The following is a 21,778-nucleotide window of genomic DNA, read 5'->3' as shown; positions in this document are numbered from 1 at the left end:
ACTCGCGCAACTAGGTCACTTCTACTCACCACCACTTCGTCACCCACAATTGCCGTCTCGCAATGCTGCAGTATGAGCACCCCCGAAGATGATGACCTCAAGCTGCAGCGAGCGTCTGCTTCGCTGCTCTCGGATTTCGAAAAGCTTCTCCCACGACTCCTTCGAAAACGTAGGAATGAATCGAGCTCTGGCCAGGTTCGCCAGCAGGTGCGGGAGGTTGACATGAACAAGGCTTTCGTCTTGGTGGGTTTCTCAGATATTACGAAAGTGTAGGAGCTAAACATCTCAGATTCAACCTTTCCAAGAAGACCCCCAGCTTCTCGACTCTCATCTTAAGTCTTTCATCCCTCCCTTGGTTTCTGCCTACCTGGAGTCACTCTCAGCAACGTCACAAGAGAAACCCAAAAAGGGCTTTTTACCCTTGTCTCATGCCATATGTCAGATATTGAACCTTCTTTGCAAAGTCAGGGGTGAGAAGGTCATTAAAGGTTTTCTAAACAACGAGCCACGCTATCTTGAACCGATCCTGCAGGAATTCGAGACTGGGAAAAACTTCCAAAGCAGGGATGAAGGAGTTCCTTCACAGTCGATTGTGCCCTGGGTCGAGCGTTATATTCTATTGTTGTGGCTTTCTCATCTCATGTTGGCACCGTTCCCTCTCTCGTCAATGTCCAGACCCCAGTCAACTGAGGATATGTCGACTGCTTTCGAGATAGCATTACCATCTGAAGCTCCCGGTATCACGCTTCGAACCCTAAGTATATGTTTTGAATGCCTCCGGTCTGCATCTAAAGAACGAAGCGCTGCAGCAAATCTTCTCGTCACCCTCTGTGTACGCCCCGATATGCAGAAGCTTGGCCTGCTAGACACACTAGTCAAGTGGTCGATGTCGTTCTTCTCGAGAGTCTCAGAAGATCAAGCAGACATACATGAAAGCCTCGGTGTTCTGTCGTTCCTGTCAAGACTTGTAGCGTCCGCCACCAACGAGGAAATTGGTCCCTTCCTGGCTGCGATTTATCGGTCTTGTCGAAGCGTCCTTGATCAAGAAAGTCTTGCATTTGTCAAATCATCGGCAGTTGCGCGGAAGTTGATTGTCAAAATCTTACGCAACATCGTCATTCACTGCCTTCAGGCTACATCTGCTCCTCTGGGACTTGACCCGACATCGATACTCGAAGAGGTCATTGAATTCTTACTCGAAGCATTGGCTGATGGCGATACTCCAGTTCGGTATGGAGCCAGCAAGGCGCTTAGCATCATTACATTGAAACTGGATTCTGAGTTGGCGGAAGAGGTTGTTGACGCGATCCTTGGCTCATTAAATGAGAATGTTTATTGGCAAGGCTCGAAACGTAACCTCAGCGGCGTGAACCCGCTCCGGTGGCACGGATTGACCCTGACTCTTTCTCACTTACTATATCGGAGGGCGATATCTACTGGCCAATTGCCTGACGCTTTGAATGCGCTATTGCTCTCGCTAGGCTTTGAGCAACGATCACCCACAGGCGGATCCGTGGGAACAAACGTTCGCGATGCAGCTTGCTTTGGTATATGGGCACTGTCTCGACGTTATGCGACAAGCGATCTCCTTGCTGTAGAGACATCGTCAATCCGAGCTTCGGAGCATCGGAAGACCCTGTCTGTACCTCAGGTACTTGCAATTGAATTGGTCATCGTTGCTTGTCTTGATCCGGCTGGGAACATCAGAAGAGGTTCTTCTGCTGCCCTTCAGGAGCTAATCGGCCGCAATCCGAACACTGTCGAAGAAGGTATTCCACTTGTTCAGGTTGTTGATTTCCATGCTGTGGGCCTGCGACAGCGAGCCATGTGTGAGGTTGCGATCAAAGCGGGAAAATTGCAGTCGATGTATTGGGAGGCTCTATCTGAGTCTTTACTGGATTGGAGAGGGACTGGATCCTTAGACTCAGACTCACGTCTTGCCGCAGCAGAAGCAGTTGGCCTGTTGTCAAAAGATCAACCTCCAGAAGTAGTCCGACAGATGTCAGATCAAGTTCGTGGTCTGCTCGGGGCTCTACGGCCCCGAGAGGTTGAAGAGCGTCAAGGCCTTGTTTCAGCGCTCTCAGCTCTGGTGAACACATCGAACATATCAACCAGTCTTGAAGGACAGACAACTTCGAAGGAAACGACCGTATCCAAACGAGGGGTATTCATTCATCTTTGGAAACTCTTGGATAATGAGCTTGGCCTTGAGGAAAAGGCATTCACCTCCCCGGCCCTGCGACCCGAGTTGACTGCATCCTCCGTCTGCAATTTTATCGCAGCTATGGCTGCGATGACTAACATGTTGCCAAAGGATTCATGGCCACAGGAGATTCCGACAGTCGAAATCACACGTCTATTGAATTTATGCCTCGTCCGTCACGAAGAATCGGTGTTGGAGGCTATAATTCCTGCCGCTGCAGCCGTATTACCGCTTCTCGCTGGGATTTCTGGAGGTAATAGAGATGGTTTGGTGTCTACATGGCTATCAAAGCTGGAGAACGAAGCCTCTTATAGCGGACTTCGATGTTCTGGTCATGCTGTTGCGCTTGGAGCAGCATATGGGGTACTAACCGATCGACGAGTGGATGGTCTTCTCAACACAAACGGAACTGCAACAGAACCTCAAATGCGCATTGTGAAAGTACTCACCTTCAGGTGCACTCCAGCGGTTGCCATAGAGGCACGAACAGTAGCATTGCGAGCGTTAGGTATTCTGTTGCGAAGCTGCCGCGAAACCATTTTGCCAACAGACATCAAGGACCAAATTGCCAGCGCGCTACACATCGCCCTAAACGATTACACAATCACCGAGCGAGGCGATGTCGGATCTCTTGTACGTCTAGAAGCTCTTAACACGGTTTCATCAGCCTGGACATCCAACATCTTCAAAGACGAGGATGTCCTGTCCGATCAGCAGATTTACACCGATATTCTCAGACTTTCATTGGAAAAACTAGACAAAGTCCGTGCAAGAGCTGCACAGATCATGGAGAAAGGTTTCCCCAAGCGTTTCGCAAAGGCCAGCAGTACAACAACAGACGATGTTTCCTCGCACGCTTACTTTGCGACTGCTCTCGCGATACTGCAGTCGAGCACCACTCCTGCCATCAAGCAAGCCATATGTCTTGGCTTCGTAAGCTCTGCCGGCATGGGCTCTGAATCCGTTGTGCAAAACTCCCGAGCCGCACTACTCGACCTTGTCGACGCGTTGCCAGATTCCAGTACTTCAGACGCTCAACACTTCACACTGACAGATCTAGCAAACTGTCTATCAGATCTCGTCAAAGGCAATCTCGACAACGACAGGACCGTCATCCCACTACTAGAAGTCATAGCTTTCCTCTTCGACATGCAAATCATGCAGCGTCTCACAACAACTTCTTCCTTCAAGTGCGTATCTATTCTCACAGTATAGTCTTCTGTCATGCAAGCGTACACCTACTAACTCACTTTTTCCCTTTAGTTTCCGTACCCTCCTCTCTCTCACGCAAAAAGCACACTTCAAATCATCGCACATGCAAAAACTCCATCTCGCCCTCGACGTCTACCGCGGCTTGGGGACTATCCCAGCGACGCGTGCGGACACGCTGACTAAAGTGGCTAGTATGCTTCTGCATCCTTTTCCCAAGGTACGTTCACCATTTGTCACACAACGAGGAGCAGTGCTGATGCTGATCATCACAGATCCGTATAACAGCTGCGGAGACACTCTGGATTTTGACGCGGGAAGACGGGCTCAAGAGGCAGGACTGGAGTTTGCCGGGTAAGAGTTTGAAGAGCGCTGTTGAGGGGATCAAGACGAATGTAATGGCGACAGCGACGACAACCACAGGGGTATGACGTTTCCTGCCCTGACCTGGGAAGAATGTATGGTAGCCGTGGATGCGGCGTTTGCGCAAATACATCGCGAATGACTCGAATCAGGGGTGAAGGTTTAGTGCGAGGTTTCTGAAACAATGACAAAGGTCCTACAACCACCATGTTTAGGCTATGTATAGATCCCGACGTACCGAGAGGGGAGCCGGAAGGGTAAACAAGTAGGAGGAATGTGTCAAATGCGACCAAGTCGATGAGAAGCCATTCAGTGCATTATTACTATCTCGTCATCGTACTATACAAAATTCCTCCTGAGGAATCAAATCGTGCTATGTAGAAAAGAAATCGCGTCATGGTATTTTGTGCCCCTTCCCATCCTAACCTCCCAAAACGCCGTCGCTACATGTACAACCCAAGAACGTCCATCTACGGCTCACCCTCCTCCTTCAGCGCAGGCGCTCGCTTAACCGACACAGTGCGTTTCATCGAAGCGAAGCGTCTCAGCGACGGAAACCTCGACAGCGAGCTCGGCATGTCCCACGAGAAGCTCGGCGTCCACTCCCCGTCATGAATGACAATGTCCGGGATGCTCGGCGCAGCTGTATGTCTGCTGAACGCGGATCTTGTAGTGCCACTGAACGTAGATTTCGAGGTAGTACTAAAAGTAGATTTCGTAGGACTGTTGAAAGTAGACTTCGCGGGGCTGGGGAGCTGCTCCCACGGGCCGCCGAGACGCTTGATGACGCGTTCTTGCTCGCTGTCGCGCCAGGTGCGTTTTTGTTGCGGGTCTTTGGACGTCAAGCCAAGGAGCTGCGAGAAGCGGGTTGCGCTTTGGGATGCGATGGAGTGCGTGCTTGATCGCGATGTTGGCGCTGGGGTTAGATAGATGGAATCTGCTTTCTCTATGTCGAAAACAGACTCAGCGACGGACTCGACAATCGAAACTCTTTCTGCGTCTTCAGTGGGTTTGGACGCGGAATTGGGCCGTGAGTCCGTTAATTCGACTGTGTCGTCTTGTTTCGGTAGGGAGTAGGAGCCAGGTCCTTTTGCGCCGTTGGGAACGTGGAAGCGTAGATCGACGCGCAAGATGGCGTAGGAGAGTACTGTTTGAATCTCGACGACAAAGTTGAAGATGTAGAAAGGAGCTTTGGCGAGATAGCTTGGTAGTGGTTGACTTCGCGGAACAGGCGTTTGAAAGGAGCTGCCGCAGCGGTACCAGGCGCCGAAAGAAAGGAAGATAGTGCTGAGGAGCAGCACAATGACTTTAGTGCGAAGACGACCTACACCGAACTGGTCGGGAGGTGAGTATGGGATAAGAAGTGAACTGAGGAGTATCGGGAGAGGTAGAATGGCGATTATAGCAAGGAAAGTTGAGCCGTAGAGTTGAAGTGACCTGTCAGTGGCCTTCGTGGCCAGATCGAGTGTGTAGAAGCTCTGTACAGTGGCTGAAATAACTATGATGATGGTGATGCCAATGAGGGCGCATATTATCCTAAAAGCGATAGCGAAGACGGGATGCCAGCCAATCGATGGATGGAGAGACCTGACGAGCCGCGTTGTGAAAATCAGGTTGATTATAAATAGTATCACCACACCCGCTGCGAGGAATATCTGTGCCGCGATGGCAAGTCGAATGTTCCGAGGGTTCGATACTGATGCAAGTCGAAGAATGGACGTCAAGATTCGTGATATGCAGAAAACTAGTACTATTGTCAGCACATCGTTCTTATGTTCCCATGGCGTTAACGTACTAAATATGAACAGACTGGGCAAGAACTTGTGTCCTCTCGCCCGATTCTTCTGGAAGATCTTCATATGAACAGCCGCGCCAATCAGGAAAAAGATCATTAGAACCACCTGGGCTGGAATATCGACCTTCTTAACCGGAGCACCGCCGAGTGCCCATGTTGTAGGCGGGTATGGAGCTTTGAGATTTGCCTGCTTACTATTAGCCATGTCCAACACATCAAAGATCCATCTACCAAGACCACGACCGGCAGAAAAGGAACAAAGCGCACAACTCACCATAGCAGGCATGCCACCCTGAGACGTCATACTACTAACTGTCCAGCAATCAAGAAGAATCTAAAGTCTTTCCTTCGCCCAACACAATCGATCGAAATAAAGAGCACAACGACAAAAAGATTCCCACAGCACCACGCGACGCGTCCAAAGCCAAACCTATATAATAAACCGAGACCAAAACACGGTTCCCCCCCTTCTCCCCCGGACGACATGGATGTGGCCATACCCGCAGAGCGCCATGTCGATGTTTCTAAGTTTGCATGTTTGACGAGTAGTGTTTGACGTTTTAGCGGGTGGAGTTAAACCTCAGACCTGAGACGCCGAGTGCACGTGTCAGGACAGGAAAAGAAACATCAATCTTGTTTACCAACACGGTGGGAATATCCGGCCAGTGAGGGCTTTGGGGGATGTGAAGTGTTGAGTTATGGCGAGATGGGGGGTTGGGTGGGTGGTGGAGAAGAGTGGAGTGGAGTAGAAGTAGATGGGAGGTGAGGAGCGAGGGTACGTCATTGCGACTTGTCGATGTCGACGGTAACGCATGTTTCTTGATATCTGCCTGGGTACCTGGATGTTAATTACAGTTATAAGAGTCATGGCTGCTGTTTCTATAGTCTAGCAACTACGACGTGGATGCGATGCATGTTGAACAAGCCGATAATCACTCAAGACACCCAAGTGTGACGGTATACCTCGACGGATACATAACACCGAGGACTACAGCACATTCACAAAACAACTCGATCAAAAGCTAGTCTATTTCATTGATGCAGTTAAGGCTAATCGTGCTAACAAGTCCGGCTCCACAGCCATGCGCAAGGGGTATACATGAATGGGGTATACAACTCGCCGACGAAGAGATAGAAACCAGTGATTATCTCTGGAGAGTCGATATAAATACAACCAAAACCAAACGCCGTTCGTTGTGCATTCCATGCAGTAAATTATCCCATAACCTCCCAGTCGTTCATCTGTCCATCCCGAAGCTCCTAGTCGTTGAGATTGACCTCATATGCGTGACGCTCAACAGCGTCGTCGCCGTGAAGACGCACGCGATACAAGCACGTGTGATCAGCGCCCCAGTTTGTTGTGACGCGCACCATGGCCTTAGTGACTGAGACGGAACTCTCAGCGTCGAGATCGAATGTCTGTACGTGGTTGGAGGCGTGAATGTTGTACTTGAAAGTCCCGAGACAGGTCCAGCCTGGCGGGCCATTTTGGCAGGTGTCCCTGCGATGATCGTACTGGTATCGAACTGGTTGCTCAGACTGAATCCAGAGCTCGATGTCGCGGGGAGCGTTGGTGATTTTCCATGCAGGTACCATGCTCATGGGCACATGCTCGATGGTGACTTGCTTGGGGAACATGGAGCGACCAAGGGCGACGGTGAGTTGTGCTTGAGATTTCTCCATAGGGTTGGGCGCAGCGCACCAGCAATCGCCAGGCTCTTCCCACTTCATCAACGCAGCTTTCGGTGGATTGCGTGGTGGAGTGGTGGCCAGATTTCGAGTCCATCTGGACATGAAGCTGGGCTTGTCCACAAATGTGGCGGACGAGGATGTCGGCTCGACATGGGCACCGAGACCGGTTGAGAAGTAGTTGGGGCTCTTGAGATGCAGTTCGTAGTTGGCGATGATGTTGGTGAGAGCGAGAGATTCGAGGCGGATCGAGTCCATCTTAGTCTTCTTCACTTCTGACTGAACCATAGCTGTGACCTGACTCTGAACGGTATTTGCGATCTTTGTATCAACGCGAGCGGATATGTCCTTGTACCCCTGTGCCATCGCGACAGCGAACTCGTCACGAGAGATCATCTCAGGTCTGGTCCTCGTGTCGGAGCTGTCGAAGGCAACGCCGTTAATGTCTTTGACCTTCGCCGAATTTTGCTTAACGAAGTCAATCCAGTCGGGGTTGTCGCCCTGAGATTGTGCTTTGCTGAGTAGTGCGTTCCAGAACTCGTCTGAGATTTCGCGTCGACCATCTCCGTGGCGGCGGACGATGATGTATGGAGGCAGCTCGTCCCTAAGGTCTTGAATGGTCTTGTGCATTTCCTCAACCCGGCTGTCGAAGTTGTCGTTCATGGTTCCGAATCGGTCGTCAAACTCGCCGTAGATCTTCCGCATGCGAGACCACAGTAAATTGTCGTCATTGGTGCCATCGCCATGGATGAATTCGCGAAGGTCCCTCTTCTCCGACTGAACGAGTCTGTAGAACTGCTCCAGTAGATCATCTCCTTTGCTTCGTCCAGTAATGCTGTGCCATGCTTGCGAAAATCGGCCACGAACCGCCTTACCCATACCGGCTTCAGGAGTCGACTGAGAATGATCAGACGAAATCGTGCTGGACAGCACCAACCAGAAGAAGAAAAGCCCGGTGATTGCCCAAAATGCCCGTTGGAGCCATCGCATCCAAGGCAACTCCGACATCCAAGACCAGTCCCACTCGTATCGTCGAGCCTGTATGTCGTCTTGAGGGATTTGCACATCCTCGCGAGGGGCCTGCTCATTCCGCTGAATTCCTCCAAGCCAGTCCTTGACAGCTTGCGGACGGTTGACTTGTGGCAGCGACACCGAGGATCGTTGGTGTAGTTGTGAGTGTGCTGGCGGCGCAGGGTTCGAGATCCGCCCGCGCTCTTCTGCACGCGTACGCTCTTCGGCAAGCATATCGTCGACCGACTTGTTGATCACTTCTCTCTCTGATGCGGTAATTCGTGAAGGGTTAGCACGAGCGGGTCCGAGTCGAGAAGACGTGTTACGAATGGCGGATTGCTCCTGAGTTGTCGTCGCTGTGACCGTACGGCGTGCTGTGCTTTGCTGCCATGAAGCCGATCGAAGCTCAGAAGTGAGGTGGGAATTCAGTTGTCGCTCGACGGTGATGTTGCTGAGCATGCCAGCCTCGTGGTTCGGGCCGAAGGACTTGGAAGTGTTGCCGACGGAAGGGGCAAGGTCCTCGTCACTGGAAGGAGCATCATCACTCTCCAGAAAAGACATGCCTGGTGTCGCCCTTAGAGGAACACTTGGAGCAGGCGATGGTGAAGGCGGGGCGCGGTTTCCATTGAGAGTGCCCCTGAAACGAGGCTCGTAAGCAAGCTCATCTCTGTCATCCTCCTCTTCCTCCTCTTCATCTTCTTCCTCCTCATCCTCATCATCATCACGGCGGACAGCGTCACCTCGTTGATTCTGGAAAGCCTGCGCAAAACCGGTTGCAGAGACGGAGAGCTCTTCAGCGACACCGACACGTCCGCTGGCTCCATACGCGTTGGATACGCGGGCCTTGACCTTAGTGAGAGGGCCTGTTTGACGTTGTCGGGTACCTCCAGACGTCATGGTGGTCATGACAGATTGCGATGCGACAGACCCTGCTCTCGAGCCGATACGAGTCGAGCGGCGAGGCGTTGGCGCGCCCGTTCCGCCAATTTGCGACATGGCGAACAGGTGGTGAACAACAGGTACAAATATGTGTGTTGAGATTTGGCGAATTGTAGCGAAATGATACAGTAAAACTTTGTAAAGTGTGAGAATCGTTCAAAAGTCCGGAAGGCGTTCAAAGAATATATAGAGAAAAGAGATGTGATGCGCCAGAGAATTACTACAAGTTGTGCCAACAATAGCAACAAAATAGACTTCAAGGATTCGTTCGGACAACAATAGGGATGGAATAAGAACGAAAAGTGGGTCGCAGCTATACAATAAGAGAAAAAAAGATCTGAAGATGGTGAAGGTGAAGGACAGCAAGGCTGGGAAGGCGGGTGCAGACGCGATGCTTCACCGAAAGAAAAAAGACCGGGATTTATGAATGTTCGCAGACTTACAGTTTTACCTAAATCCAGCCCTCGCACTCCAGACTTCGTTACTGCGGTGTCGCGCTTCAAACTGTGCCTTGTTGCTCTTTAATATTATTGATGTTGTCGAACACGTGGTTGACTGATGACCTTCACGCGTCGGAGATGGCCCAGTGTACTCTGCTACCGAGCGCTTATTGGAATCTTTTGACGCGTGTAGTAGCTGGAGATGCAGGCCGCGATCATCTTCCCGGGATTGGGCGGGTTGATGATGATGATGGTGATGCTGGTCTTTCTGGTTTGTTTACTTTGCCAGATGAAGTTCGCGTGCGCGATCTCTTTGTCCTGTTTTTAGCGCGCTCAGGCCGTAGCGTGGTTGCCCTGACAGGTCAAAGCAGTGCAGTGCTGCAAACGTGGACGACTTGCAGCAGCAGAGGAAATTGTTCGAGTACAAAGGCCGTCTGGCAGTCAAGTGAAGTGAGAATTAGATTGACGTGTCTGAGCTGTCAGAACATGGATCATGCATAAGCTGGCCCATCTTGGGTAAGCTTTGCCGAGCCCTATCTCATCCCGAGACTCTTTTCGCCTGTACCTGCGTCACCGAGAAGTTCATCGCCGCGCAAAGATGCAGTGTTCCGAGTGCACATATGCAAAGGCTCGGGTGTGGTTCGGTGGTACTGCTACATATACAAGCCATACCCATGCATGGCTCCTGGGCGTCCTCGCTTGGACGGGAGGTTGGAGCCATTCCAAGGCGCATCAGATGGGTAGGATACAGCGCATTTTGGCTTCGATTCGAGTCGAGGCTCGAGATTTCTAATGTCTGGGTGGCGACATGTCTTCCAAATGGTGGTCCGACTGTGTCAGGAGTACCAAAATTCGGGTGCATATCCAAACGTGTCTCAAAGTAGTGGGCACTGCGCCAGGTACGAGGTGCCTAAGGATGCATCTAGTGACTAGCCGGAAAGCGTATGCGGTCCGCTACTGTAAGCCGCAGCTGTGGTGCGCCGTCTTCCCAACTTTTTATAGACATCGTTTGCGACAGCTGCAACCTAGTTCCGTGATACATAAAGGCTCCATTCTACCTCTTTCCTGTCCAGCTCCCATACATACCCACCACTCTTCTACAGCTTCAAAATGGTCGTCGGCTCTGTTCTCGTCACTGGGTAAGTCTACCCCTCTACCCCACCATCTCCACCAGTTCCCAAGTAGTGGTGTTGGTAGTGGCAATGGTAGTCTAACTGGTTCACAGTGGCACGGGCTACATTGGCTCCTTTACAGCACTCGCGCTCCTCGAGGCCGACTACAAGGTCGTCATTGTCGACAATCTCTACAACTCCAACCGCGAGGTCCTCAACCGCATCGAGCTCATCTGCGGCAAGCGACCCGACTTTTACGAGGTCGACATCCAAGACGAGGCTGCCCTCGACAAGGTCTTCAAGGAGCACCCAGACATTGACAATGTCATCCACTTCGCCGCCCTCAAGGTACGTCTTCTGTGGATCGCCTCCCACGGGGTAACAGCTAATAGCCTCTCCAGGCCGTCGGCGAGTCTGGCGAGATCCCTCTCACATACTACCGCGTCAACGTCGGGGGCTCCATCTCGCTGCTCTCCGCCATGACCAAGAACTCGGTCACAAACATCGTCTTCTCCTCGTCGGCCACCGTCTACGGCGACGCCACACGCGTGCCCGACATGATCCCCATCCCCGAACACTGCCCCATCGGCCCCACAAACACATACGGTCGCACAAAATCCACCGTCGAGAGCGTCATCACGGACCAGATCGAGGCGCAGCGCAACAAGGCCGCCAAGGAGGGCAAGCCCGAGGAAGGCAAGAAGTGGAACGCCGCGCTGCTGCGCTACTTCAACCCCGCCGGCGCGCACCCCAGCGGCATCATGGGCGAGAACCCGCTCGGCGTGCCCTACAACCTGCTCCCGCTCCTCGCACAAGTCGCCATCGGCAAGCGCGAGAAGCTCCTCGTCTTCGGCGAGGACTACGACTCCAAGGACGGCACCGCTATCCGCGACTACATCCACGTCCTCGACCTCGCCAAGGGCCATCTGCAGGCGCTCAACTACCTGCGCGAGCAGCAGCCTGGTGTCCGCGCGTGGAACCTGGGCACGGGCAAGGGGTCCACGGTGTTTGAAATGATCAAGGCTTTCAGCCACGTCGTTGGGCGCGAGCTACCATACGAGGTCGCGCCTAGGCGACAGGGTGACGTGCTGAACCTCACAGCCCAGGCAAAGCGCGCCGGTGAAGAATTGGGCTTCAAGACTGAGTTTACGCTCGAGGATGCGTGCGCGGATCTGTGGAAGTGGACCGAGAACAACCCAGAGGGGTACGAGCAGCAGCCACCCAAGGCGTTTGTCGAGGCGCTGAAGAAGAAAGCTTGAATGGAGTGACGAAGATGATTAGGTTTACGTATCTCGGGTCAGGCGGTGTATATAACATAAATATCACGAGCATATGTGCGCAAAATGAAAGGTCATGTAAAAGTCATGAAATGTTTGAATATATTTTTTCGCCCTGCTTATGCTGAGGTCTTTGAATTGTCCTTTGAGCACATCATTTTCGAGTGACACTTGCCATACTAGGCATGTGTGTTGCCGATTGCGTAACAAACCTATGTCGCTATGTCTATCGCACAACCGCGTCCTTCAATGTAGTCACACTGCACAACCCCGCCGCTGTCTTGAGCTTCGCAACACCCGTCTTCTTATCCGCACCCTCACCCGCCAGCTGTGGCACAACGCTCACATTGAAGCCAACTTCCAGCGCATCCGTTGTCGTGAACCCCGGCTGGATCATCTCCCAAACTTTCTTCTTGGGGTTCAGCACCGCCTCGGGCTCGCCCTCCCATCCCTCGAAGAACACTCTATCCCCCGCCTTGGAGTCTGCAGGTGGGTTGACCAGCTCGACAGGACCCTTGTGGCTATCCTCGCCCTCAGCGACCTTGGGCGATGCAGCGAGGACCATGGCGCACGACTTGACGCCGCGCATGGTGACGGGCTTGAGATTGCAGACAGCGATGATCTTGCGGTTTTGCATATCTGCCAGCGGGATCAAGCCATTGAGACCCGAGCAGACGGTGCGGACGACCTGGCCTTCGTACTCGGAGGTATTGTCTGTGCCGGGAGCGTCGCCGCAAGCGATTGTGCTGACAAAGAGAGAGTCTGCATTTGGGTGTGTTTCGGCTTTGAGGATGTGGCCGACGCGCAGATCGATGAGGGCGGGGGAGAGGGGCTTCTCGACTGGGGCACTGTGGTTGTGTTAGTAGGTCTTTGTGGTCTGAGGTATGGGAGACGAACGCTTTCTGTGGTTTGGGCTGCTTCTCTTTCTTTTCCTTCTTCTTGGTTGGTGCACCCTCTGGTGGTCCTCCACTTGTGGGCTTTCCAGCCACTGTTGACGCAATTGCATCGCCAGCTGCCTGTGCCTTGTCCTTGACCTTGTCCTTTTTGCTCTTCTTTTCCTCTACGCCCTGGTCTCCGGTCAACGTTGTGGGTGTTGCGCCTGATGTAGCAACAGCATTTGCCGCAGCAGCCTCCTTCTCCTTCTTCTTACGCTCCTTCTCCGCCTTTGCATCTACGGGCTTGATCTTGAAGATGACGTTGTCTAGGTCGATGTTGACCTTGTCGTCCAGTTTCAGGCCGAAGATGGACGAGTTCTGGACGAAGTCGACATGTCGAACAATGTGATGGTGTCCCTGCTCGCCGGTCCTCTCCTCACCACTCCACTTTGAAACTACGGGTGCCAGCTTCTGGTAAATGGCGATGTCGGCGACGGAGGGCTTTGCGCCAAGGATAGTGGTTCGGCTCGAGAGATGTGTGTTCAGCGACGACAGGCGCTCAGCAGACTTGGCAGCATCCTCGGTGGACGAGGCGATGTGGGCAGCAGTGGCGAGCCACTGAGTAAGCTCAGCTTTCTCGGCGTCGGTGTAGGTGATGTCGGGGAAGAGGGACTGCGAGGCTTTGACGCCGTCGGTCTCGGAGGCGGCGTTGTTTGGGGCGTGGGTCTTGAGGTAGGTGACCAGGCTCTCGTCGAGGGGTGAGCTCGCCATGTTGGACAAGAATGTGCGCTGGAAAAAGTTGACGGCGAGAGGTTGTAGCGGGGTAAAGAAGGCGGGCGTCGAGTGGGCTGTTATAGATGCTGTGGTGCGGAATTGGCCTCGAGCTGAGCGTGGAGCTGAGGCGAGCTGAAGAGGACGCAAGCGTGAGGCTGGAGGAAGTTTGGTGCGAAGAGAGGACAGAGCTGAAGGAGCGTGTATATGCATGATAAACACACGTGAGTCAAACCACCAAAATTGAGCGGGCAGTTAGTTCATCGCGGGGCAGAAAGCCACCCCGCACAGGCCATCGCGATTGATCCCCAGACGCGTCAATGCGAGTTGCATCATTCACTTTTGATGTACTGCAAAACTTCCTAACTGTTCGAAGCTCAGTGTTGATACTGACTATGTGAGGGGCTCAAGCTTTAGACAAAATTGCCAGAGGGAATATAGTCCAGTCGTGGATCAAGCCACACGCTTCACACCTTGCACGCGCCAGCCTAGGTAGCATCATGCTGGAGCCTGTGTGGATTGCGGCAAACTCTAGATGACACATCCGTTGTTGTTTGTTGCCTGTCGCATGCCCCGCGTATAAAGCTCCCATGGTCCAATCCTCTTCCCCGCAACGCCACCTACAAACAACATGGCTACTGAACAATCTCCAGATGTCCCGGCTGGGAAGAAGCGGTTCATTCCTCTGGGTATGTCATGCCATTCACGCGTAACCAGACTATCCAAGCTGACATGCGACAGAGAACAACCCAGAGGTCATGTCCACGCTCGTCCACAAGCTTGGTCTCTCTGAGAAGCTCGCATTCCACGATGTCTTCAGCATCGACGAACCAGAGCTGCTTGCCTTTGTCCCCCGCCCTGCACACGCGCTACTCCTTGTCTTTCCCGTAAGCGACACATATGAGAAGTTCCGCGTTCAGGAAGACAAAGACCAGCCAGAATACCAAGGCAACGGCCCGGAGGAAGAGGTAGTCTGGTACAAGCAGACCATTGGCAACGCATGCGGACTGATAGGTCTGCTACACGGTGTCTCGAATGGCGTGGCGCGCGCCAACATCGGTGGGTAGCCAGGTGGACTTGAAAAGACGGCAAGCTAACAAGGCACAGAAACCAACTCGAACCTGGCCAAACTTCTGAACGACGCGATTCCCCTCAAGCCCGTCGACCGCGCCAATCTCCTCTACGAATCTGAAGCGCTCGAGAGCGCTCACCAAGCTGCCGCCAGCGGGGGAGACACTGGTGCTCCTGCTGCCGAAGACAACGTCGACTTGCACTACGTCTGTTTTGTCAAATCGGAGAACAACAACCTCTGGGAACTGGACGGTCGGCGCAAGGGTCCTCTCAACCGCGGGCAGCTGTCTCCAGACGAGGACGTGCTGAGCGACAAGGCCTTGAATCTAGGAGTGCGCAGCTTCCTCAAGCGCGAGACAGAGGCTGGAAAGGGAGACTTGAGGTTCAGCCTGATTGTTCTTGCGGAGTCGCTGGATTAGGCGTCCCAGGTTGAGGAAGTCCATAAAGTCGAGGAAGACGAGGAAGTCGAAACAGATGAGGGAATTGGAATCAACAAACCTACCTTTGAGGGATGGATTGCAGGACTGCTGGCAGCAGTATATGTCGCTCAGATAATGGGAAAGAAGCACGCATGATATCTTCAAGTTTCAGTCTGAGCATTTTATTGCCCACCGGACATCGTGAGTCTTTTAGCGAAAAGGCAAGAGAGGTAAAACTTAAAGAGGAATGATCACCACCATCTCATGTCTTACCTGTATGAAGGGTCATGTTCTCTAGAGAACTCGTTGATGATGAACCCCTCGCCGTCGTTCACATACTTCCCATCATCAACTAGCTTGTTTTCTAGCCCTTTGCGTCTCAGAAGTCATCCACCTTAACGTCTCTTCCTTCTTTCAAAGGCAGATGTATTTTCTCCCAAAGCTCGCTCCTCTCTCCGAGAAAATACGTAAGACTCACGTCCTGCATGCCCGCCTCATCCCCTCCCGCCATAGTCTCGAGCTGCGAGATGATGTTCTCGAGACCGAGGGCTTTTCCGGTTGCTTGTGTGGTGCCAGCCTCCAGCGAGACATGAACGATGTGAATATGGAAGTGGTAGTACGTCGGTTGATCTGTGTTGCAAATCAGCCCACTCCACTCCGCTCCCGACAAGTCATGTCCTGCAAAGACGTACAGTGAACGTAGAGTTTCAGCTGATCCCTCTCAATCTCCGGGTACAACTTGACCGTCGTATCCAGCATTTTCTCTCGCATGTGCTCCACCCAACTCACCATGCCCTTGCGCAAATCCCTCACGCTCCAGATGTCCCTCCGCTCCACAATGCCGAGGAGGTGCAAACTCCCCATCGTCTTACGGTCCCAGTTCAGATCGGGAGCTAGAAGAAACCCCTCGTCGCCCGTCTCTCTATAGATGACGTCTTCTTGCTCCGCCCGCCCCTCGATGATGTTAAACACCCAGTCCAACGCGCCCTTCTCCCGCTGCGCCTTCATATACGGCCGCACATACTTTGCGTAAATCTCCGGCGTCTCCGTGACGATGCGCACGCCCTGGGCTTCGTACTTCTTGATGTGTTTCGGCGTGCAGGGGTAGATGAGGTTGAGTTTGAAGTCTGGCGGTGCATCACCCTCGCGCTCACTGGGGTTCGAGTTTGCGAGAAACCAGGCGTAGATGTCGTTTGCGCCGAGGTTCTTGATGTTGCGGAGCGAGGTGGGGAAGGTGGTCAGGGTGGGTTCGTCGGTTGCGAAGGCGGCGCGTTCGGCGACTAGGAGGGCCGGTTTTGAGTCGATTGTGCCCAGGAGGGATATGCGACGGCCGGCTTGGTCGGTGTTGAGCAGTCGGGTTAGGTGGAATTTGGGGATTAGGGATTCCACGTGAGCGGCTATTTCGGGGGGCGTTGTTGAGGTCATGTTGAAGAGTTGGTGTGGTCTGCACTTTGGATGGTGGTTAGATGATGAGACACTGGGGGAAGAAACTGAGATGACGAAATAGTAGATATGTTCAAAAGAGAAGATTTGAGATATGAAGTAGTGAATTTGTTCTGAAGAGAAAATTTGAGAAGAAAATAAGAATTCTTGCACCACCACGCGACGGGAGAAAGTAGCCAGAGTACCCCACAGTTGGAATTTGGAAAGCATAGAAGCGTAGAGAGGACACGTAAATTCGGGACGACGTGAGAAATAAACTCACCAGGCTAAACCAAAAGACAACTGTGCAGAATACAATCTGATCCTGAGTATAGTGACAATGGAGTTTGTGAATGAGACTCTCACGTGCACAGGTGTCAGCGTGTCACCGCGTATTGCCCAGCCAACCAACCGCAAGCGCCAACCCTGTATTCTGTGAATGAGGTCACACTCTCCAACCTCCAACCACCCCCGTCGCAGCCGCAACAACCTCGAACAATCCAAATTTTATCGCACGCATCGATAGAGCATACATTACAATGCCTCCCAAGCGCCTCGCATCGGGCGCGATCAAGCCGCAGCAGTCCACCCTCGCATTTCACGGGTCGTCGAACAAAGTCACCAAGGCAGGCGCAAAGGCACAGAACGCAAAGAAGAGCCTCCTTTCCGAGCCGGTCATCAAGGATGTCAAGCCCGAAGTCATCGACCTGGACGTTGTCGAAGTGACCAAGCCCACCACCGCTGAGGCAGCCATCATCCAGCAAACAGAAAAGGAAGTCGTAGCGCAACAAGTGGAGAGCACACCGGAGGAAGACCATGCCAGACGCGTATCGGATACAGCGATCAAGAAGTATTGGGCTACCAAGGAGAAGCAGAGGATGGCACCCAGAGTACACCAGCAGGATTTGAGCATACACGGGAAGATATTGCGGGAGTGGGATATGAGTGCACAATTCGGCGTAAGTCTTGTTGTCAATCTTTGAAAGTCCGCGTTGGGCTTCTCTAGAATATACACTAACATGACGCAGCCCTGTACTGGCATCGCTCGTTTGAAGCGCTGGAAACGCGCACAACGACTTGAACTTGATCCGCCGATTGAGGTTCTGGCCGTCTTGCTGAAGGAGCAGGAAGGAAAGGATAAGTTGACGGTCCAAAGATCACATGTGGACGAGCTGCTCAATTCAAAGGCTGAGCTTCTTGATGCCGCTGCCTGAGAAATACAGCGTGCGTTCAACAAGTGATGGGGAATGTTTCACGGTATGGAGTTTATGTATGGGAACTGGCGTACAGGAATGGCATAGTTGTTTTTGCCGATGATGGGATTTTCCTTTTGTCATGGATGATAGGGCAGTAAATGATTGTACGCTACTGGTATTACAAGCACGCGAGCGAGATGCCGACTCGGTTCACTCTTCAAGAGATTCGAATAATGAGTATTCGGTCTTTATTTACTTGATAAACATATAGTAACAAAGGATATAGAGTGTAATCAACAAGAATGCTAATTGGACTGACTATACCAAGTATGTGCATCTAGCTAACCACAAGATCTAGCTCTCATAGCTTCCATCACGTAGGTATTACACAAATTAAGCGAACAATTGCACCCTCGGTTGGTAGAAAATGCGCACAATATCTGCTCAAGAAACTGAACGCAATGTGATATGATGATCGACGCGGCTCCTTCAACGGCCTGAGGCGGGGTTGATCGACAACCTTCCGATGGAGCTCTGGACTCTCGCTTTGAGAATGTGGCAAACACGTCCAGCCAGGTGGAGATGTGGGGTATGGTGTTGAGCATGCAGAAGGCACGCTAGCTACTAGCCTGATTCCACGCTGTCGGCTGCTCGAGTGGACGTGAGCGTTGGTATCTCCGCCGCCAGGATGCTGGGGATGTCTCCCGGACCCACTTTCCATCCTCTTATCGTTGTCGATGACCGCGTACGCTACGCAGCTGCATGAATTGAGTGCTCGTCCTTGCGCGAATATGGCTATTTTTGCAGTCGGTAATTCCGTGTCGTCGGTTTGAGCCAACCGCAAGACTTTGGCTGCGCAAGCGTGCATGAGGCTTGCAGGATTCGAAGCGAGTCGTACTGGGTAGATCGAAAGAGCGCTTTGTCGAAGTGCTGGGGGGGAGAGATACGATAGCGGGGTGATCAACCACTAGAGACGACCATATCATTCCTGCTATATTTTGTGCAACCACCACGCTCGCATCTCGCACCCCCTCCGTCCTCCTTCTTCTCTCCTTCTTCAATCCCGTCAGACACAACTCTTTCTTCACTTCACCTATTTAGTCAAGATGCTTAGCGTGTCAGCCATCACACTTTAAGGCTTGCAGCTTCTGTAAAGGGCTGGGTTCTCGATAGCGCTTTCTTTATCCGATCTTTGTGCTACTGTTCAACACAATAATCGAACCACACTCTCCCATTTCAATCAGGTAGATACGGCCAACACACCATGTCCAGACGTGTATGCTGATCAATTGCTTGTCAGTACCGCAACGTGCGTTGAAACTCCACCTGCCCAGGAACACGCACGCACGCTTCACCCCGCACGTCAACCCCTCCCTCTAATCCTGGATTTGGCCATTGGACCCCGTCTCGACTAGGAAAGGGTGAATTAAACTCATACACCATTTTTCTACTGCTGAGATCCTACCCCTTCCAATTGACGGCTCACCTTCCTCACAAAGCATACCGTCTCACGTTGCGTGCCTTCAACTGCACGTCGACTGTCAATCATCCAACTCGCAAGCATGGCTGCCGCAGTGGCTAGAGCCCCAAATATGCCAAGCCGGTCTTCAACCCCTCCGCCGTACCTGTCGCTAAACATTTCGTCCCGTGGTACTCCTGCTGCCATCCCTAACAAGCACATTCCAATATGTTCGCCAGGTGGTCTCCCCGCAACTCCCCCTGCATCCCCTCCGCGGCACGATAGCCTCATCGAGACGTCGTCTATCACATATCCGCCAGACACGCATTGCACAGAGTACTCAAGCGACCCACCAGTATACACAATCACTGCAGATAAGATGGCCGAAGCTTTGGAGCACATGGCGACTCAGCCCCTCCCGCATCCTGAGCAAGTCTTTCCTTGGCTGCACGGCCTCCATCCAGAGAACCAGATACAACTCGCGTTCTTCACGTCTCGCCGAGCGTCTAGTCGGAAAATACCTAGCTGCCTTCGCAGCATTGCTCTTGTAAAGACAGGTGGGAACCTGTCGTCATCGAAGTTGAAGGCTGCGATCTCGCCAGAGGAATTGCTCAGTCCTTCTTCTGATGACGATTCTCCAGCTTTTATTGAGTGCGATCCCAAGGATGGTTTCTCCGTGCGCAACTTCCAGATACAAACTTGCAAAATGGCCATGGTTTCTGACATCATTATTTATGGTGATCACAAAACCCATCCCAATGATACGATTGCTCTTGCCCAGAAGATCTCGAAGGCTCAGAGGCTACACGAGGCAAAGAACGGGTTTCCTCGTGGTTTGTTCAACACATTCATGCTTTCAGGTGGGTTATAAAAAGAGAGTTACCTCTATCGCTGTGGCATCTTGACTAACAGAAAAACAGATTCTTTCGATTTTGTACAAGAGAAGTTTCCGGATTTGGTTGCCATTGACTCGAGAGGTGGGACGACTGGCAACTCCGTTGACTTCGGTAAGTACTCTGTGCCGCAATCCTATGAGAAGAATCGATTTCTAATCTTATCACAGCCTACTGGGAGCGATATGAGATGTGTGCGATGTCAAAGGCGTCTGAGATTAGCAACAATGTATTCTTAGGACCAACTCCTGATCCAGCTGTTCATCCAGATTCGTTGAATGCGGATGCCTACGACATGCTTATTGAAGCGACAGACCTCGCCCACGTGCCTGAGTCGCGCTCGTTGAGGGCGCTACGCAACGCCTTGGAGAGGACTGGGCGAAAGTCAGCATTACACATGGAGTTCCCCTCCTCAGGAAGCATCTTGCCTCCAACTTGGTCACATGGAGACGTTGATGGCCTGATGGACACTTGCAAGTGGATGTACGAGCTGGCAAACCCGCACGAGGTCAGACGAACCAAGCGAAGGAGGTCAGACGACGATGAAGCGATCGAACTAGATGACGTTCCCGTACCTCGCAAGTTCTTGATTCATTGCACGGACGGTTACACCGAGACGACACTTCTAGCTCTAGCATACTTCATGTACGCCGAGGGGCTTCCTGCGCACGACGCCTGGATACAGATGCATAGGGACAAGGGCCGGAACTTCTTCGCCTATCCCACTGATGTTGCGCTTTTGACAACGATTCAGCCCCGTATCCTCCAAGAATCACCCCGGTTCAAGCAGAGTGTCTACCATCTTTCGGAACCTCGGTGGATGTCCAAGATCGACGGAAGCTTGCCTAGTAGGATCCTTCCATACATGTACCTTGGAAATTTGAACCATGCCAATAACCCTGAGGTTCTTCGTGAGCTCGGAATAACTCGCATCTTAAGCGTCGGGGAAGCGCTCTCTTGGCCCGAAGATGTTAGGAAGAAGCTCAACTGGCCTAGTGAGAACTTCTACATGGTCGATCGGGTCCAGGATAACGGCGTTGATCCTCTCTGGGATGAATTTGAGCGATGCTTGAAGTTTATCGGTACGTTTCCTCTAGCAGTCTGCTGCTTATTCTGGCGCTGACACATGACAGAAGCTGGAAAAGCTGATGGAGGAGCCACTCTTGTCCACTGCCGTGTGGGCGTATCACGCTCTGCCACCATTTGCATCGCGGAAGTGATGAAGGAACTGGGCCTGTCTTTTCATCGCGCCTAGTAAGTTGCAAACCATCTTATTCAATTGTCATATTTGCTAACGTTATACTCAGCTGCTTTGTGCGGGCTCGACGATTGAATGTCATAATACAACCACATCTTCGATTCACATATGAACTACTGAAGTGGGAAGAGTACCAGCGTCAGCGACGCGATGAGCCTCTTCGCCGCGAACTCGAGTGGGCTACTGTAGCGCGTGAGATTGCGCTTATGAATAAGCCCTACTCGAGGTAACCCTTTCACGATTTCCACGACAACCTTTTAATTCTCACGATATGATTAACGACGATACGATTTTTCGGATGTACGACCTTACAAACTGTGACACGACGACTGCTAGTTTATGCGCTACGACATCTGCCACACTACAGGACTATTTC

At 52.2% G+C, this 21,778-nt stretch overlaps 9 protein-coding genes across 9 annotated transcripts; 5 read left to right on the top strand and 4 right to left on the bottom strand.

The window, feature by feature from the left end:
- Window positions 1–72: 72 nt before the first annotated feature.
- Window positions 73–3,843, top strand: P153DRAFT_385728 (uncharacterized protein; the record flags this gene model as incomplete). Its single annotated transcript, XM_033670458.1, has 4 exons — window positions 73–243; window positions 290–3,393; window positions 3,467–3,632; window positions 3,688–3,843. The coding sequence occupies 4 exons, from the start codon at window positions 73–75 to the stop codon at window positions 3,841–3,843; spliced, it is 3,597 nt and encodes a 1,198-aa protein (XP_033523912.1).
- A 235-nt stretch (window positions 3,844–4,078) lies between these two features.
- P153DRAFT_340461 (uncharacterized protein) lies at window positions 4,079–5,775 on the bottom strand (the record flags this gene model as incomplete). Its single annotated transcript, XM_033665874.1, has 2 exons — window positions 4,079–5,519; window positions 5,571–5,775. The coding sequence occupies 2 exons, from the start codon at window positions 5,773–5,775 to the stop codon at window positions 4,246–4,248; spliced, it is 1,479 nt and encodes a 492-aa protein (XP_033523911.1). The 3' UTR covers window positions 4,079–4,245.
- Window positions 5,776–6,590: 815 nt separating this feature from the next.
- Window positions 6,591–9,266, bottom strand: P153DRAFT_403291 (uncharacterized protein; the record flags this gene model as incomplete). Its single annotated transcript, XM_033671980.1, has 2 exons — window positions 6,591–8,351; window positions 8,412–9,266. The coding sequence occupies 2 exons, from the start codon at window positions 9,264–9,266 to the stop codon at window positions 6,831–6,833; spliced, it is 2,376 nt and encodes a 791-aa protein (XP_033523910.1). The 3' UTR covers window positions 6,591–6,830.
- Window positions 9,267–10,689: 1,423 nt separating this feature from the next.
- On the top strand, window positions 10,690–12,090 carry P153DRAFT_340455 (UDP-glucose 4-epimerase). Its single transcript, XM_033665873.1, has 3 exons — window positions 10,690–10,788; window positions 10,875–11,109; window positions 11,163–12,090. Exons 1-3 carry the CDS (start codon window positions 10,760–10,762, stop codon window positions 12,018–12,020), a joined length of 1,122 nt encoding a protein of 373 aa, XP_033523909.1. The 5' UTR covers window positions 10,690–10,759; the 3' UTR covers window positions 12,021–12,090.
- Window positions 12,091–12,264: 174 nt separating this feature from the next.
- Window positions 12,265–13,684, bottom strand: P153DRAFT_290490 (multisynthetase complex auxiliary component p43; the record flags this gene model as incomplete). Its single annotated transcript, XM_033663716.1, has 2 exons — window positions 12,265–12,886; window positions 12,936–13,684. 2 exons carry the CDS (start codon window positions 13,682–13,684, stop codon window positions 12,265–12,267), a joined length of 1,371 nt encoding a protein of 456 aa, XP_033523908.1.
- A 299-nt stretch (window positions 13,685–13,983) lies between these two features.
- P153DRAFT_340451 (cysteine proteinase) lies at window positions 13,984–15,174 on the top strand (the record flags this gene model as incomplete). Its single annotated transcript, XM_033665872.1, has 3 exons — window positions 13,984–14,373; window positions 14,426–14,743; window positions 14,786–15,174. The coding sequence occupies exons 1-3, from the start codon at window positions 14,316–14,318 to the stop codon at window positions 15,172–15,174; spliced, it is 765 nt and encodes a 254-aa protein (XP_033523907.1). The 5' UTR covers window positions 13,984–14,315.
- Window positions 15,148–16,899, bottom strand: P153DRAFT_366906 (scavenger mRNA decapping enzyme). Its single transcript, XM_033668151.1, has 2 exons — window positions 15,867–16,899; window positions 15,148–15,804 (listed from the first exon to the last, which is right to left on the bottom strand). Exons 1-2 carry the CDS (start codon window positions 16,597–16,599, stop codon window positions 15,554–15,556), a joined length of 984 nt encoding a protein of 327 aa, XP_033523906.1. The 5' UTR covers window positions 16,600–16,899; the 3' UTR covers window positions 15,148–15,553.
- Window positions 16,900–16,928: 29 nt separating this feature from the next.
- On the top strand, window positions 16,929–18,097 carry P153DRAFT_366905 (uncharacterized protein). Its single transcript, XM_033668150.1, has 2 exons — window positions 16,929–17,555; window positions 17,625–18,097. The coding sequence occupies exons 1-2, from the start codon at window positions 17,136–17,138 to the stop codon at window positions 17,808–17,810; spliced, it is 606 nt and encodes a 201-aa protein (XP_033523905.1). The 5' UTR covers window positions 16,929–17,135; the 3' UTR covers window positions 17,811–18,097.
- Window positions 18,098–19,354: 1,257 nt separating this feature from the next.
- On the top strand, window positions 19,355–21,632 carry P153DRAFT_291078 (dual specificity protein phosphatase PPS1; the record flags this gene model as incomplete). Its single annotated transcript, XM_033663752.1, has 5 exons — window positions 19,355–20,111; window positions 20,172–20,258; window positions 20,315–21,226; window positions 21,278–21,398; window positions 21,452–21,632. The coding sequence occupies 5 exons, from the start codon at window positions 19,355–19,357 to the stop codon at window positions 21,630–21,632; spliced, it is 2,058 nt and encodes a 685-aa protein (XP_033523904.1).
- Between the last annotated feature and the right edge of the window lie 146 nt (window positions 21,633–21,778).

The sequence above is a fragment of the Dothidotthia symphoricarpi genome (genome assembly GCF_010015815.1).
Source record: "Dothidotthia symphoricarpi CBS 119687 unplaced genomic scaffold P153scaffold_10, whole genome shotgun sequence".
In the NCBI taxonomy this organism is placed as follows: Eukaryota; Fungi; Ascomycota; class Dothideomycetes; order Pleosporales; family Dothidotthiaceae; genus Dothidotthia; species Dothidotthia symphoricarpi.
Note: the sequence above shows the minus strand (reverse complement) of the source record. Positions and strands in the feature narration are given on the sequence as shown.

Coding starts and splice junctions, on each gene's coding strand:
- P153DRAFT_366905 (XM_033668150.1), top strand. CDS start 17,136: ATGCCTCCCAAGCGCCTCGCATCGGGCGCGATCAAGCCGCAGCAGTCC. Junction 17,556..17,624: donor ATATGAGTGCACAATTCGGC/GTAAGTCTTGTT, acceptor AACATGACGCAG/CCCTGTACTGGCATCGCTCG.
- P153DRAFT_366906 (XM_033668151.1), bottom strand. CDS start 16,599: ATGACCTCAACAACGCCCCCCGAAATAGCCGCTCACGTGGAATCCCTA. Junction 15,805..15,866: donor GCTGAAACTCTACGTTCACT/GTACGTCTTTGC, acceptor TTTGCAACACAG/ATCAACCGACGTACTACCAC.
- P153DRAFT_340455 (XM_033665873.1), top strand. CDS start 10,760: ATGGTCGTCGGCTCTGTTCTCGTCACTGG. Junction 10,789..10,874: donor GGCTCTGTTCTCGTCACTGG/GTAAGTCTACCC, acceptor ACTGGTTCACAG/TGGCACGGGCTACATTGGCT. Junction 11,110..11,162: donor TCCACTTCGCCGCCCTCAAG/GTACGTCTTCTG, acceptor TAGCCTCTCCAG/GCCGTCGGCGAGTCTGGCGA.